General features: G+C 36.3%; 1 protein-coding gene across 1 annotated transcript in view; it reads right to left on the bottom strand.

The window, feature by feature from the left end:
- LARS2 (leucyl-tRNA synthetase 2, mitochondrial) overlaps positions 1-16,904 on the bottom strand; it is a gene marked incomplete at both ends in the record, with an annotated part of 78,149 nt that overhangs the window by 42,125 nt on the left and 19,120 nt on the right. The window contains 3 exons of the mRNA XM_079538594.1: positions 410-517; positions 9,590-9,733; positions 13,659-13,748. Of these exons, the coding sequence (XP_079394720.1) occupies positions 410-517; positions 9,590-9,733; positions 13,659-13,748 (342 nt within the window). The remainder of the gene's footprint in view (positions 1-409; positions 518-9,589; positions 9,734-13,658; positions 13,749-16,904) is intronic.

Here is a 16,904-nt window from a genome sequence, read left to right as displayed (position 1 = left end):
TAGAACCCTGAAGGCTACTTAAAAATCACTACACTGATATGTTCCATGTGAATTAACTGTGGAGTGTACGGCGGCCTCAGAAGGAGATTCTTCTACAGCAGATATTGATACACATTTTCAGAAATAATAAAAATATAACTTAGTAGCTGGCATGTATTTTTGTACTAATACAGACAATTTTCATCCAATTTTTCAGCTGAACACACAAATGCTTTCCTAAGCAGGACAACAAGAAATATCACTTCAACAAACAATGTTCTTCAGGAATCAGTGCGGGTCTGGGCATGAACATATAATATTATCCTTTTGTAGGTTTCAAGGTTTTTATATCTGAAAATCCATCCCATCGTGCATTTCTGGGGTTGCATTCAATATAGCCAAGCTTGCAGTATTGAAATTTCTGACTCACCTTCAGCAAGAAGTCAATAGAGCATCCAACACAGTCACCTATCCAATTTGCTTGCATTTCTTTTATACCATACCACTCAGGGAGGTCAGACAAAGCATCAAACATAGCCTGATGCAATAGAAGAAAAAAATACGATGTTCAGGTCTTACAAGCATGCAAATTAAGACTATGGGTTTAATTATAACTAACAGAAAAACAATACAGTGATGGTAAAAGACGGGAGGAGATATTTTTATACTGACTCAAATTAATCTCTCTCAGAGAAAAATTAACAGAGCACACATCAGAGGTACAACGCGTCCAACAGATATCCTATTGTTACTGAAAGAACACAATTTTGAACAGACTGAATCTCAAACACAGAACCCCTGAGTGAAAATAGACACAGAAAATATTCCTAATGGGTGTAAATTGTAAAAGCTGTGAGCAACCTAATTAGCTCAACACAACTACAGATAAATAAGACATGTGCTTGCAGGTAGAATGGCTACAAATGGATTAGTCGTTCAAGACAACAGTTTGGAGATGGCAGTCAGAAAAAAGACATTTATACGTCCTAACATTTTAAGTCAGAGCTTTAAAATGGCAAGACATTTTCCAGCTGCCTATCCACTTTTAAACATTTTTACTCATCTTTTCTTGAGCACAATAGGCTCTAAAACTGAGGAGGATCTTCAGGATGATGTGATGTACAGAGAAGAAATCAAACCATAATAATAAGGATTTACATTACATTCAAAATATGACTACATTAGAACAGCTTTGAAATAAAGAGCAGAAAAAAAAAAAAAGAAAAGTTGGCTCCTTTGTTAGCTAGAATATCCCACAGCCAGACCTGTAAAGTCTGTGACCATCTGCACTCAGCAAGAGACAGATCCATACATTCATGAGCTTTCTAATATATGGTATGGAAGCGTAATGAACTACTCCAAGTAGTACTTGCCTAAAGAATTTGAGCCAATATGTTTTTAGGAAAAGAAGTCTATAGAAAATTAAAGAAGTACAAAGGGTTGGATAATTTAAAGTTCATCTCAATTTTCACTTCAAAGCACTTGAAATTTTTGTTATGAATACTCCATAAATGTCCCAAATCTTTCCTTTGGCAGAAGTACAGCCAGAGGCATGAGTCACTAGGACAGATGGTAGATATGTTGAACAATTATAGTTAAAATCTCAGAATAAGGCAATATGTTGAGGAATTTTTTCATTAGCTGCGGCTCCAACATCTAACACACATGCTCTTTGTTATCTCATTAACTGCTAGCAAACCACAAAGGTGCACGCTACGTACAACATGCTGCTCAAATTAAATTGTTGGAAGGAGGATAATTAGAGAATATATTCGTATTAGTAAAACGAGATGCATAAAAGATGTTAAAAGGATTGCATTCTCGTTAATACTCTGTTGTATATCCATCGCTCAAAGTAAAATAAAGGACATAGCTTCATAAAACATACTATTACATCATTTGGGATTAATATAGCTTTCTACATCCTTAAGAGTCAAATTCCTTCTCTGGTTTCTGATGGTTCTAAATAAATAGATTAATAATAGAATAATCTAATAGAATAGAATAAATAAATTCTGATGGTTTATAAATAAAAGTACGGTAAAATTTTGGAAGGTTTTTAATCATACTGTAACCTGAATGAGCTTTAGTTCACAATTGCAAGTGTACTGAATCACAGAGATTGCCCAAATCTCCTTATTCTCATTAATTTCAAGGTTCCAGAGACAACTGAGATGTATTTGCTGTGAATAATCCATGTATAAATGTATCTACCAAACAATAAGAAATATCTGGTTATATACGGTATACTTGGAGACATTCTTTGGAAGAACTTAATGCAATTTAGAAAGTATGAAATTGGGCCAATACACAGAACTGGCTGGACACACTAAGCAGATTTTTACAAAACCTCTACTTGGATATCCTTCCTAATCTACATTTCATTTTTGCTGGCAGAAATGCTGAAGTGTGCATGTGCTCTACTGAAGCTGTATGGTTTATAATTATTTGCCAGAAAAATCGCCTGGATTTTTCACTGTAGGATTATTACATCAAGATCCTTAACACCACTGTGTTAACCATTTTAACTCCATTTTAGCAGGCTTGATTAGAAGCTATAGGCTATAGTTTGCCTGAGCCCAATTGTTCTCTTCATGATGCATTTCTGTTTTTCAAGGTTCCTACACCTTCAAGAAAGACTGACTTAGGTACTGAAGAAGCTGAAGACAAACTAATGCTCCACAGGACTGTTTTACTCTTTCTAAGCAGCTAGAAAATTGTGCTGTAGCTATAAGACGAAAGTCAACCAGTACAGATGATCACAGAGTCATAAAAATCAAGAGAAGCTCACTGTGAATTCATCATGGATAATGGTGGCCAAGTCTAAAACTAGAAATATCTGAATGCAGATAACCTATTTCACACACCCCACTGGTTGGTCAATTGAAGATATATTGAGAAACAACTTCTAGTTGTTTAGCAATCTTCAGACAAAAGAGAAAACATTAAACCAAACAACAGAAATGTTTTACAATTTCCCAAGAGAAACTCATTTCCTAAAAGTTCCCCTGCTTGTAGTTCAAACAGGGTGAATTCTGATCAGCACCTAAAAAGTTCACTTTCTAGCCCTGGGAAATAAAACTTTTAATATGAGCAATGCCTTCCATTCATTTCATACTGAGTAACAGTATTCCAGCTTCTCTGTGGTAATAAATGCAATAAAATGAAACATTAGATATAAAGTTTAAAGCTAAAAATTTACTATGCTTTCAGTGAATTCATTCTAATGAAGTTTCACAAATTTGCTTCTTAACTGAAGCTTCTTAAATAATGACTAAAAAAATGTCATAAAAGGCTTAATTTCAAAGGCATTTAATTAAATAGCAAAACAAAACTGTCTTTTACCAAACAAAATTAAAATTAAAAGCAGAAGCATTTTTCTAAGGAAAAGTAAAAAAAAAAAAAAAATTAAAGATGTCTGGATTAAAACAAAATTATTCACTTCATTTGACCAAGTTCCCAAAAGAATATCCAAATATAAACTAAAGATCACACAATCATTTAATAAAATGCTACATACTAACTGAAGTACAGGAAATTAAATTTAAGATGCCCACTACTTTATTTTGCATTCTATTGCTCGGTTCCAGTTGGGATTATGTGGTACAGCTTCTGTTGGTAGTTTTAAATCTTCTTGTTCTGCTTTTTTTTTTGGTTGGTGGTGGTGGTTTTTTTTAGGTGGTTGTTTTCTTTCTACCTTCAGCCGTTACTCTCTGCAATGTCACAGGTCACTCTCAACTCTTACTTCCAAGTGTGAAGTATGGTGAAAACATATATAAAGGAGTAATAACACAGAAACTGTGTGTGATTCCAGTCCTTCCTCCTGCATGTCTGAACTGTCAGCAGTTTTTCTCTTATATAATTCGTGGTCAACAAACATCTCTGGTTTAACTACACGTAGCTGAGGCAAATAACTGACATCCCAAATGCCAAAAATAAAGCCAGTATTCTCTTCTACAGTTCTTCTCAGTCTCACTGTAGCAATGCCTAAATGAAAACATTCTCTTTCTAGCACAACAAGGTGTATCTTCGGGGAAAAAACAAACAAACAAACAAACAAACAAACTGATTCTGTAAATATAAAAGCTCTTTAAAAGAATTGCTATCATTTTTAGCAGTACTTAGCTCTTACTGTTTGCATTAATCTCATACCAAAAGGAAATTAAATTCGTATTACTGCAGCGCTGCATGATACGCTGCATTTGTACTAGAGTGAAAACACAGCCTGGCCCAGAAATCCACAGAACACTTTCCTGTGTTGCCAAGCAAACAAAACAGGTGTCATTTCTTTATTAACGAAGCACTAAGAGATGGAGCTCTTGGTCCCTGGCCAGGAGAGCTCTCAGTATGACTAAAGGGGAAGAGTTTCAAAGCAAGTTTTATCAAGCCCATTCTGTTAGAAGTAGAAAACTATGAGCTAGACTCCAAGTACAGGAAGTGAAAAATCACACATCCAACATGAAGAACTAAGGAGCCAGCATTTCTGTTCTCCTCATCACGATGAGGCATTACCTCTCACTGTGAAATGCAAAGTACTGTCAATATTCTTAACATTCTAAAATGCAGTACTTCAGTTTCATTACAGGGTAAAAAAGTAACCATTTTAATAACACAGGAAAAAAAAAAAAAAAGAAAATCAAGTAAAAGACTATTATGTAAAAATTCAAATTATATTCAGACCAAAGAGGCTGTCAGATGAAGTGGTAACAGGAAAAAAAAAGCTGGAAAAGAACTAATAGATCTTCTGGTGTTTTGCAGTTACAGAAAGTGAGAAGGATTTGTCTCTACAGGCCTGCACAAATTGAATAATGAAGAAAAGACTGCTGTATGGCAACTGTAAAAATTTAGACAAATTTGTAGGCCTTGTCTATTTCCCCAGTATTTAAACTTCATGCTGTGCAAAATGGGAGAAGATTGAAGGCAAAACATGAAGTTTCACAGTTTCTCCTACTTTATTTATTTTTAGTATTCTCTAGTTATTTGAATCATTCAATTCTTTCAATTGCTTTTGAAAAATCCAGAAATTTCAGTAAAATACCAAAACATGCATTGTATGCAATTAATTGTGGAAGAACAGGTGCAATGCAAACACTGCCCTTACAAGCTCTGATTTGTGGACTACGCTGCCTGTGCTTTAAAGAAATCACCATCACAGTAATAACAATTTACAAATAACACAGGGAACACGCTAACATTTCCAGATCGATTCTTCCAATGAATCTGCCTACAGATTCAGCTGAGTAACCATAGCAACTAAATGTTTTAGCTTAAAACATCTTAAATGCACAGACAACAATTTGAATAATAATCACAGTTAAGGCATTATGATTTTATCAAAGAAGTCTGTCAAAAGAAAAATGACAATTAAAAGGTCCTTTGAATATCCATCCGAGCTGCTAGACCTTTTTAGGTCTATTTTAAGAAATGGGTCACAATTACTTTGTAACTTCAGGTAACCAAAATACTTCCTGCCGACTGTTTAAAGAATGGTCAGTTCTTTTGCCCTTTAAAAAAAAAAAAACCACACTGCCAATGGTACGTTATGTGACTAAACACTGCTTTGTCTGTTTGCATTTTTTGTTTCAAAGAAGGACTAGGAACAGGTGCAGAAAAAAATAAAGAATTCAAAGCAAATCCACTGAAGATGGTTCCTTTGGACGCAACAGGAATCTAAGATACTGTGTGCATATAAATTAAACACAGACTACTGCAAGCACAGAAAATGATTTCATCACCCATCACCAATCAAGTAGTGCCTTGTTGCTACCTGAGTTGTAAATAAAGCATGCAGATGAAGACTAATGTTCACAGAATTTATTTTTGTTAAAGTTGGGAGACAGAGAAAAAAAAAAAAACAGAAAGACAAATGGGTGAAAGAGAAACACAGATGACTAGAAAGATCATCAATATGCAATATAAATAGGTTGTATAGTTACATCAAGATAATTTGTGGATGCTCCAAATAGAAAATAAATTGTAGGCATCCATATCATTCAGTTATTATTGCTAGCTGGTAATTTGCATGAAGAACTAAAGAATAACAGACTCATTAAATATATTTTAAATGGATCCCTGTATACAAAAAAATGGTTGCAGTATAAAGACTTGTATTTTCCTCTAATCCATATGGTAAGGTGTCACAGCAGAAATAAAGCATTGTTCAGTGTGCTGTCTCACTGTGTTAAGTTAAAGAAAACCCAGGGATAACTTCTGGAACAAACAAGTGATTTGCAGAGAGCCTTGCTGCAGGAAAAGGTCAAGGAAGGTGGAGCTTTCTGGCATTTGGTCCTAAATTTCTGTAAGCTTTTCTAAAGGAATAGTAGTCATCATTGAAGGTGCAAGCTAAAGGTGAGCAGAGTACCAAAACCAGATTAAGCATCACTGGAGAAAGAGGAAGGGGAAAGCAGTGCACACTAAAAAAATTACTAACCATCCGAATCCAAAAGTAACTAACATAGAGAAGAAATGTGCAAGGATTAAATTGCTATCTGCTACTCTCTTTGCATCTCCCATTTTAAAATTTCAGAATAAAAAGTAGTGAAACTTCTGTGGATACAACTCACTGATCCACTTAGCCCCACATCACTAGCTTTACAAAGAGATAGCAAGAACATCTTACACAACAAATCTTTGCTGTGCCAATGAATTTGTTCAAGCTGCAAGATATAGGAAATACAGGAGCAGGTGAGTACTGATAGGAATTCTGGCAGCATGGCTCAAAGACCTAGAGGCTAGTCTATAGTTCAGCAATTTCTGCTGACAGAAATTGTAGGTCTTTAGATCAGAATGATTTGGACATCATCAATCTGGAACTACTTTGCTTTAGCCTTCTGGTCACTCTGAAAAGAAGCAGAAATGCACAGAAGTATACCAAACAATTGGAAAAGAAATGAGAAATGAAGATCTCAAGTCCAGACAAGGTCTGGAAAACTAAATTTCTATTTCTGTGTTGGTTTTTGTTTTTTGTTCTTTGAGACAAAGAGATTAACCATAGAAAATGACTAGTTCCATTAAAGATAATCTTTATAACGTCCTCTCAGATTTCTCTCTTACAGCAGCACGGCACATTAAGTACAACAAGTAATCATCATAATCTCAGGCCAGCTTGTATAAAAACACCTTCTGCTATTGCAGTATGCTGGAGTATGAAGGCTCACTTCAGGTTCCTGAAAATAACTGCAGGAAAGTTACTATATACATATTAATTGTGAGCTCCAAACAACTGAAGAAATAAAAAGGGAAGTGATATCTATAAAGAACCTGCTATTTTTCTAAAGAGGTATATTCATTGATAAACTCTCAGATAAAGATCGAAAACTATTTGTTGTACTCATTTATGATTAGAGGCCATGTACCCAGAGTTTCTGAACATTAAAGAAAAGGAAGTTGTTCTGGTAGTAGTTCTCATCCATGATGTAAGCCAGGTAAATACTTTACACAGATGAGTGCCTTCAGGAACAAGAGACAACAAATAATGCCCCCCTCAGAAGTGAAGGTATTCTCATCACTAATGTTATCATCCTAAAATCGTTTAGGTGTTAAAAATGTTTAGCTTCTTAGAGTCAAAGAGGTATCTTTGACTCATAAAAGGACTAGTCACATAAAAGTGCCTTAAAAAGTACTTGGAGTGACTACTGTAAGGAATAAGTGTGTGGAAAGTTGAGTTTTGGGGATAATTAGTCAATATATTCAGATAGAGGAGTCAAAGTTGTAGCATATAAAATCTGTGATATGGCATTCTCTCTTGAGATGCTACTGTGAAGCTTCCTGGTTATGTCAGTGTGGACACACTGTCTCCAGGAGACAGAAGTATCTTGACAGTGATAGCTCAGAGACCGTCTTCCTCACATGGGCAATCTCCAGTTTGCAGTTCACAGGCCATTTAGAAGGTAAGACACAATGTACCATATTAGCTAGTCATTTGCAACTTGAAAGAAAAAAATAAGTAATAAAAAATGAAATTTCTTTATCTTAATCTTCTGAGCTGTGAAACCCATCTAATGTCAGTTATTGGATAAAAAAAAAATTCCCCTGAACAACCAAATGTACAAAACCCTTGCCAAAAGAAACAGAGACTGTGTAAAGTTTGCCAGGACCACAGCAAAAACAGCAAAAAAATGGAAAAGTGAGTGAAGAGGAAAATCCAAACCACCTGCTAGTAACTGGCAGCATCTGTCATTGCACTGAGAAGCAGGAGCACACGAAGGCAATGCTTGCCAAAGCACTTGAGCTGGGAGCAGTATGGCATAATTCATTGACTTATTTGTATCAACTACAGAATATTAATCAAGCACAGCACAAACTTTTGGGAAGCTTTATAGAGATCTGTAGAATATTCACTGTCCTCTGTATTAATGATTAAAGGTTTGGTGGAGGTTGACCCAAACATTTATCCCTAAATAAGAAATAGAAGCAGCTCTCACTCATGATCAGATGTTAAGGAGCATTTCTTGCACCATAACCCTCCTCCTTCTTTTGTAGGTAGGGCATACAGTAGTCTCTCAAGATGAGATCTTTTGCAGGGAGGTAAATGGTTGTGGATGTAAAAGGTCCTCAGCTTTCAGTAAAGCTTACTTACTGGATAATGAAATTTGGGAGACCTGATCATTTACCAAGCTTATGTCTTACCTATAATTGTATTTCTTAACTTAGAGACTAAAGCAAAAAGGTAGATCCTCCTCCCTAGAGAAAGGTGGATGAGCAAAAAGTAATAATCCTGTAAACCAAAGGTGTTTTAAGGTTACTGAAAGGTTTCCACTTCAAGGTTGGGGTCTTTTTAGTAGAAATTTAAGGCTGATTCACCTCTCTCAGTGGGAAATAAAAGTCTGGTAATTTGGTCAAGCAGGGATACAACCCAGAAATATCAGTCATTACTTCCTATAACCTCTATAAAGAAATAGACAAAAATGTATTTGTTAGAATAGAAACTCTGGAGAATTTCCAACCTCAAACTGAGGCAAAAAGTTGGGGCAGACCCTGAAACATGACAGTGATCATGAAATCTGACAACAGCAGCACTGATAAAGAGCTCAGAACCTTGTGATCATTTTGTGATTGTGCAGACGTGTTCAATTTTTCCTTCAAATACAGCAAATGTTCCCCCCTTACTGCCAGAACAATCAGAAAAAGTACATCTCAAACTATCCTCTTTGCACATGGAGAATCAAAGGATCTGAGGTTTTCTCTTGATTATGAATGGACCTGACATGCATACTCCCTAAAAGATGGTAGAAATTAGGTCTCTTGAATATGAGCTTTTTTAAAGATTAATTTTTAATATTTTATTGGACATAATTTTCTCAATCTATACTTGAAGTCCCAATACACAGAGCACTTGAATGGCATAAAGATTTCATCCAGATAAAAGAGGAAGGTGACACTTTCTTTTTAAGAACTCACAGATGTGGAAGATATGCTGTACGCTGCAGTCCAGATTTCAGCTCACAGCAAAAAAACACACAAAAAGGGACAAATCACATATACTATTATATAGTTACGTATTATGCAAACATGTAGACATAAAAGACCACATTCAGCTTAATCAATATTTCTGGGAAAAGAGTCATCTCCTTAAATGCTACCATAAATTCCGAAATCAGTATCCTCATACCTTTGCATACGCAGTAGTTTTAATGAACCATTGTTTGAGGTACTTCTGTTCCACTTTTGCTCCCGAGCGCCACGAACAACCATTGTCATCCACCTGTTCGTTAGCTAGAACGGTTTGATCTACTGGATCCCAATTCACCAAGGCCTGAAATCATTTCAGGAAAAAATATTTTAAGCCGCTATTTCAAAAACAGAATCTTACTTTTTAGATAACAGAAAGATTATCCAGAAACATTTTTTGGGTTCCTATTTTCTACACTTTTATAACATCCATTTGCATCAGCAATACAGACTCAAGCGACTGTATTTTGAATGTTTAAAAGAAAAAAGCAGTTTGCAGCATTGGCCTGGTTTGATGGCTAAGTATTCCAATTTCCTATACTGCAAATTACAAAGTTTGATGCTTAAAAGTTGTCCACCACTAATCCAAAGGTGTTGAGAGTGAGACTGAAGGGGATAGACGACTGAGGATATACAACATGAGAGGAGATTGTCACAGAAGTATTACACTGTAGTGAAAGACCTGTTATTTTCCACACATTTCTTGTCAGTTGTGTGAATTACTTTTGCAATCATCTTTCTTACCAGTTACCAATGCAAATGTATTAAAGAAAATTTAAAGTGAAATAAATACTAGTGTTGTATTCAGACATGGTGGGGAGGGAGTAAAAGCAAAACCTTCCTCTCGCAGTACTGAACAAATTAGCTGATCATTTATGATAAAGGGTGTAAAATCACACACAAAAACCCTCAGAGCACTGACAGTCATTCCAGATGTAGCATCAATGACAGACACTAACTAGAGAAAATGAACAGATAGAAGTGATGGTCTATTAAATTGAGTTTTACCCACTATTCGAACAAAATCAAAGTTAAATCAGCTTAAATAAAAAGCATTAGCACCAGCTCCAGAGCACTGAAATACATTACATATTATTTAAAATGTTTACACTCTTTGGGTACTGGGAGAACTTACTATCTCAACCTATGCACATTCTCTGCTTTGGTATTATTCACGTTTCATCCATTACTGATGACCTTCTGAAACGTCAGTTTCCAAACTGACAATGCTTAATTGCAGTTCTGCTGTGCACTCTTAGAAAAAGTAAATACAACAATCACTTCACAAACATTTTGCTGAGGACAGAAGAGAAAACAGATATACAAACCCTATCTTTCTGAGGAACGTTGTTGCTATTTTTGTTATCAGTATAGCTTACACTCATTTACACAAAATTAATTATGAAAGAATGAATTAAAGTCTTTTTTTTTAATAAAAATGAACTCATTTTCAAATCAAGCTTGAATGAATTCAACATTATCACCGGAATTTGAATTTGTCTACCTTCCACTTATTTCCTGTCAATAACATTATACAGTTTTTACAACAGTCTTCAAGAAGTTTATTGGGAAATTATAAATGATCGATATATTCTGCTATTGTAGACCTATTTCCTAACTTTCAGAACACAAGCTTTTTTTCAGTAATGATGCAACACATTATGAAGTTGGCTTTAAAGTTAGGATCCTATCATTTATAAAGATCTAAAAAATGTCATGCTACGTTAAAATAACATCAGGAAGTAATAAAATGTCAGCTGCATGAGGTAATATCAGCATTTGCTTGTATTAAGTTGGTTATGACTAGAAGTTGAAAAAAATACTGCTTTTGTTTTGATACTAGGTAAGCTTGTGAAAACTCTGGAAATTAACCAAACTGATTTATGCAAGTATTTATGCAAGTATAATTATTCAGCATGACATATTCTCATGATTCATAATAGCAAAATTTATCTAGAGAGATAATCCAAAGCATAAAGCAAATACACATGTAAAAAATACACAGCTGAATGGCCTTACCATGAACTTTTAGGCTTGCATTTTGGTCCTTCCATCTCTCAGAGCCTTCTGACTAATATTCAAAACCTGGATATTAAATTAAATCCTTAGATCCTACTTGTACTTCACAGAGGCAACCTTGTGAAAACAACAGCCTCAAACAGTAGCTCCAGGAAGTAACTACATTTCACCAATACAACGAGAGCACAGTGTGAGAGTGCACATCTCACACAACTTATTTAGATCTGCTCTCTACACCAGGTCACAAGCTTTTAAGATAGGATTCATCTCATCTAACCTCAGATGTCAGAAGCCCAGACAGCGTAAGTATCATCTCCAGGTTTGGTGACCATGGTACTGGACTGCAGGTACCTAATCAAAATAATCAATACAGTCTAGACAGCAATTCATCTCAAATGAAATGAGACACACTTGGCCAAGTCAATACTCTCCACAGTACATTGATCAGATCTGTACCGTAGGAGGGAGAGTATTTTGCTGTGGTGAATTAAGACACACTGTCTCCAGAAGCTGCAGCATCCAGACAGGCACTGTTAGCTCTCACTAAGTCCAGCTCCCAGACACGCAAAACCTATTTCCCAACCAGAAAATTTTTTTGCCAGGCATGCATACTCCTGGAGTGCTAACCACACTAATACTTGACATGTATCATTCTTATCTCTATAGTAAGGCTATCAATTATCTCCTCACGCCTAAAAGAAATTGTAAAACAGGAGACTTCAAGCTGTGCAAAAGTACTGCCTAATGTATATTGCAGGTATGCTGAAGACACACGATAGATGCATGCTTCAAGAATACGTGACAGCTTGAAGAGACCAAGGGTTATGGGCTATACCTCTGCCATCTGTTTTCTGCCAAAAAGCAACCGGTTTCTATCCAACAGAGATTACATTCCCTACAGGTTGACAGATGCTGATTTAAGTCCTCAAAGCACATGCAATCACTGGTACTCAAACACCACCAAAATCCCTCAACAGTGGGAGCCTGCACAAAAAACTGCTTTTGTGTATCTTCTAAAAAAGCTGCAAGCCCTGAGCTTTTCAGATTCACCTCAAAAAATATATATCTATAGATAAAAAAAACGTAAATCCTAGCTTTTTGATAACAAACTTTTTTTATTACAAAAAAAAAAGGTAAAGGAAAATACAGAACAAAAACAAACAAACAAAAACAAACAAAAAGAACCAAAACAACCAAACTCTGCATGCTAGGACACACCAAACATTCAATCTTCTTACTAGCTGTCATTTAGGATCTCTGAATATATCTTATTGACAGAAACAGGAAAAGTGGATCAGGAATACCTCATCTTTCCAAGTGCAACAGTTCATCATCAACCTTCATCTCTGGGTTCACAGCATAACTAGATTACATCCTCTATTATACCCTGTAGGATTTTCTGGTTCCCATACAATACAGTGGAACCTTTAAAGCTAATTTATTAGTTTCTGCTTTAGGTTAGGAACATTCACTAAATTGTAGCTTTGTTTAGATGCAGCTCAGTAGTTCAGATTCAGGTATTTCAGATTCAGGTATTCTGGAACTGAGTTTCTTTGGCTAGATAATTCTTCAGGATTTAATTTAGCACCTTTGTTTCACCTCCTGCTTAAAGGTTAACTGAATTCTTCTCTTTTGAGATAATCTCATGTAATTCATAAAAATAATATAAAGTCCAGAATTTATTAATGCACTTCCAGCTGAAAAGCAGCTGTGATTCTTACAGCATCTAGTATTTCTGTAATATGTTACAGGTCACAAACAGGGCTCAGAAATTAGATGGTTAGACACAATGTCCTATTCTCCTATCCAATTCTACCAGTTCTGAGACAGCATCACAGTACTATAATGCAGTCAATCTCAGTACTGAAGAGACTCTTCACGATCCCGTTATCTTTTACATCTTAGGAGAGGGAAGTTAAGACCTAGAAAATTCTGTACTGAAGCTAGAAAATCAACTAATGGTAGTTAGGTTCTGATCCTGCATTTCAGTGTAAACATTTCTGGTTTGACATGCTGTAATACCCACTCATGTTCATGACGCATAACATTCATTATATTCTGCAGTGATTTAAAACCAAACAGAGCACCATAAATATCTAATCACTTAATGAATGCAAATGGATGATCCAGAAATGCATTCAGAAGTACTGATCTAATAAGTGACTAGAGCTAGTGCAGTACAAATACCACAGGCCAAAGTTTGTACCTACCTCTTTTTGATACACTATCCCAGATTCAAAAAGCTTAAGAAAGAGGTATTGTGTCCATTTGTAGTATTCTGGTAAACAAGTGGTTACTTCCTGTAGAAATGAAATAAAAATAGCTGAAGCTACTCAGTATCTTCTTGGAGCATTTCAATTTAAGCAATTAACTCAGCAATGTACATTAAATGCCAAACAGAAAACAAAATGCATTTTTGGATAATGTTTATTATGAGTGATACTCACCTGTACACAAAACCAGAGTGCATGGGCCTTGGGCAGGTTTGACATTGCACAGCAAGGTTTACTTGTTGACACGGAATAAAACAACACTGTAATATCAATGCCGATAGATAGGAGAGCACTAGAATGGAACTGACCACAGCTGACTGAAGAGGGAAACAGCCAAATTAGGAAGAAAAAAAAAAAAGCAGAGCTATTCAAGAAGTCATCTCAGGCATGATGGCTTTTTCTCTGTTAAGTATTGAAAAGCAGGAAGAGCTGTTGGCTGTTCAGAGACAGCTCAGAGCTGGCTATGGAGAGAGCAGAGCAGTCTGCAGCTGAACCTGTGCCTGTAGAGGACAGAACAGCACTGAGGAAGTGAGGTGCTGACAGGAGATAATGCTGGGCTGGCAGGCAGGGAGCAGGGGGTAAGACTCCAAACTTCAAGATGGAAGAGTTGTGAAGGGTATCTCACAAGAAGTCACAAGTGTAAGAGAGAAATAAAGACGGATAAAAATAAATGACAGCATAAAAAAAGAGGAGTGGGCGTTGAGAAAACAGCAGGTAAAAATATCAGATAGTACTTTTTTTTTCTTTTAACTTGCCAACATTTCTGAAGTTCGTTGTAAATATTAATAACTAAAACAATCTACCTACCAACACATACAAAGCATCAAAATGCATTTCAAATAAGCACAAGTACACAAAGCTTACTAAAGCACGATGTGATCACTGACTCAATGCTGTGTACATTAACGCAGTGCTTTACAGGTGCACGCCTTCACCCACGTGCTTTAAAGTTTGGTCAAAGTAAAAACAACCACGTAATTCAGCACTGAAGTCCTAATTGCCTCCTAAATATGCAGCAATAACCAAAACACATTTTTCCTGTCAACACCTTTTCCGTTTAATTTGTGCTTTTGTAAAGAAGAAATATTTCGACAAATTTTGACTCATTGGCACTTACTGAAGTTGAAGATAACTCCTGTACTGAAGCTCAAGGCAACAAGAATATACCTTGATGTCAGGCTTACAGGGTTTTCAGTATGCCAGCTAACTAAGTGCAAACTGAATACGTTTATCAACAAATTTATCAACAAATGGTACTACAGCATCTTTCACCTAGGCTTTCCCATCATCTAAGCATCCCACCACTGTGACAGATGACATCAGCAATAGCCTCTGCGGCTCAAATGACATCTGAGACACCCTAGTATAAAAATTTCACCACGTCTACAACTTTATATTCTGAAAAACTGCTAAAACACTGCTTTGAACAATTACTATGACCTTTGAGTAGATACGCCTCAAAAGTGAGTTGAAGAGGCTTTCCAGACCAGAGAGAGACATTTAATGGCAAGTTCTCAGCACAGCATGCGAAGGCTTAGCCATAAAAAGCAGCTGCTTGATTAAACCCTGCTCTCTGCGCTTAAAAAAATGAAGAAATCTAGCTTATTCCTTTTCAACTACGCATTATCCATTTGATCATATGTACACGTACACACACACACACGAATGTTATGCACACATTTTGCCTCTGCAAAGTTAGTTCTGTCAGTGTGATGCTGCTCAGGCAAGGGAGTTTCATCTCTTAATACCAGAAATCCAAAAGAACAGAGACCATTCCTTGCAGTACAACGTAAGGTTATGTGAGCAACAGGTAAACAGAGAAGAGAGCCAAATTGAGTTGTCACATAAAGATGAACTGAGCTTCGCCCTTCTGGTCCTGGCGGACAGATGTGTGTAAGAGATGGCATTTCTCAGGCTGAGGTACACAGAATCACAAGTCCGTGCTTTCTCACAAGTTGTAAACTGACCCACGTTTTAGAAAGGAATGCAGCAGAAATATATCACCAAAGTTAATTTGCAGTCTGGTCGCTGCAAAATATCCAAAGGTCCAAGCAGATCACTCAAGCTCATCACTTACTTAGATCTACAGCTATGAAGACTCAAAGCAACAGATGTTGACTCAGAAAGAGAAATGACAACATTGCCAAGCAATATGAGCAAGCATTTATGTGACTGTTGCTGTTAACAAGTCAGCAACCTCCTTACAACCTAGGAATGTCTTTTTTTTTTTTTTCTCCTACAATTTATCACATCAAGATGTACAGTGAAAAATAATTTTCCCATGTATTCTGGATTTTGATTAAAGAGATAATGCCTGGTAAAAAGCTTCCAGTTGGCTGCCATCATCTTAAGTTCAAGTGACTGGTAAAGATTCCATTTAAGCTTCATAGGCATGACAAACATTTGCAATGCATTAACAGAATTGACCTAGCTGAGAAATGCAGAGAAGGGTTTGTGTAAGGGCTTTACAAAACAGCATGATGGGATTCATCCAGCCTTTTAAGATGTCTGTGTGCTGACCACTAGCAAAACAACAAACATTTATAGTCCTGTATCATAAAGCAGATCAGTGAATATATATAAAAAGGATATTAGCTCATTTATTCCAAAGATTAAATACACACTAAAACCCAGAACCCTTCTTACAAATATGAAATACATTGCTCTGCTGTCAATTGCATGTGCTCTTCAGAGATTTGTGTCGGATTGAGTGGCAACCCATCACCACAGCACCTGAGAAGGTACCACAAAACCACAAAGAGGAGTGATGGCATCTACCCCCTCCTTCCCACCCATTTTCTCCTTTCCTCCTGTCAGGTTGCTAGCTAAAATATGTATCTGCTGCTGTCACCAAAGCTGATCTTTTAAGCTGACCACTACTTATTGTTACTTCTCCTTCACCCAACATGAATGACACAATTAAAACAAACCACCTTTACAAGTGGCCTGCATCCAAGATCAGCAGATATTGCCAAGGTATGCTGAGAAAGAATCTTTATCCCCACACCAACAACTACCTTGCTTAATCCTGTTCTGTTGGCACAGCCATCTGTCCCAGACAGCGTGAGGAAGGGGTCAATGTTACAAGCTGGTATCAACATGCAGATACAAAGGTATATTTCTTTCTGCAAATACATTCTCAGCTACAGATTAACAGGCATTTTTACTGTGACAGCAGTGAAA

The sequence above is a fragment of the Tetrao urogallus genome, assembly GCF_951394365.1.
Source record: "Tetrao urogallus genome assembly, chromosome: 7".
Taxonomy (NCBI): Eukaryota; Metazoa; Chordata; class Aves; order Galliformes; family Phasianidae; genus Tetrao; species Tetrao urogallus.
This window is presented reverse-complemented; position numbering and strand designations above follow the sequence as displayed.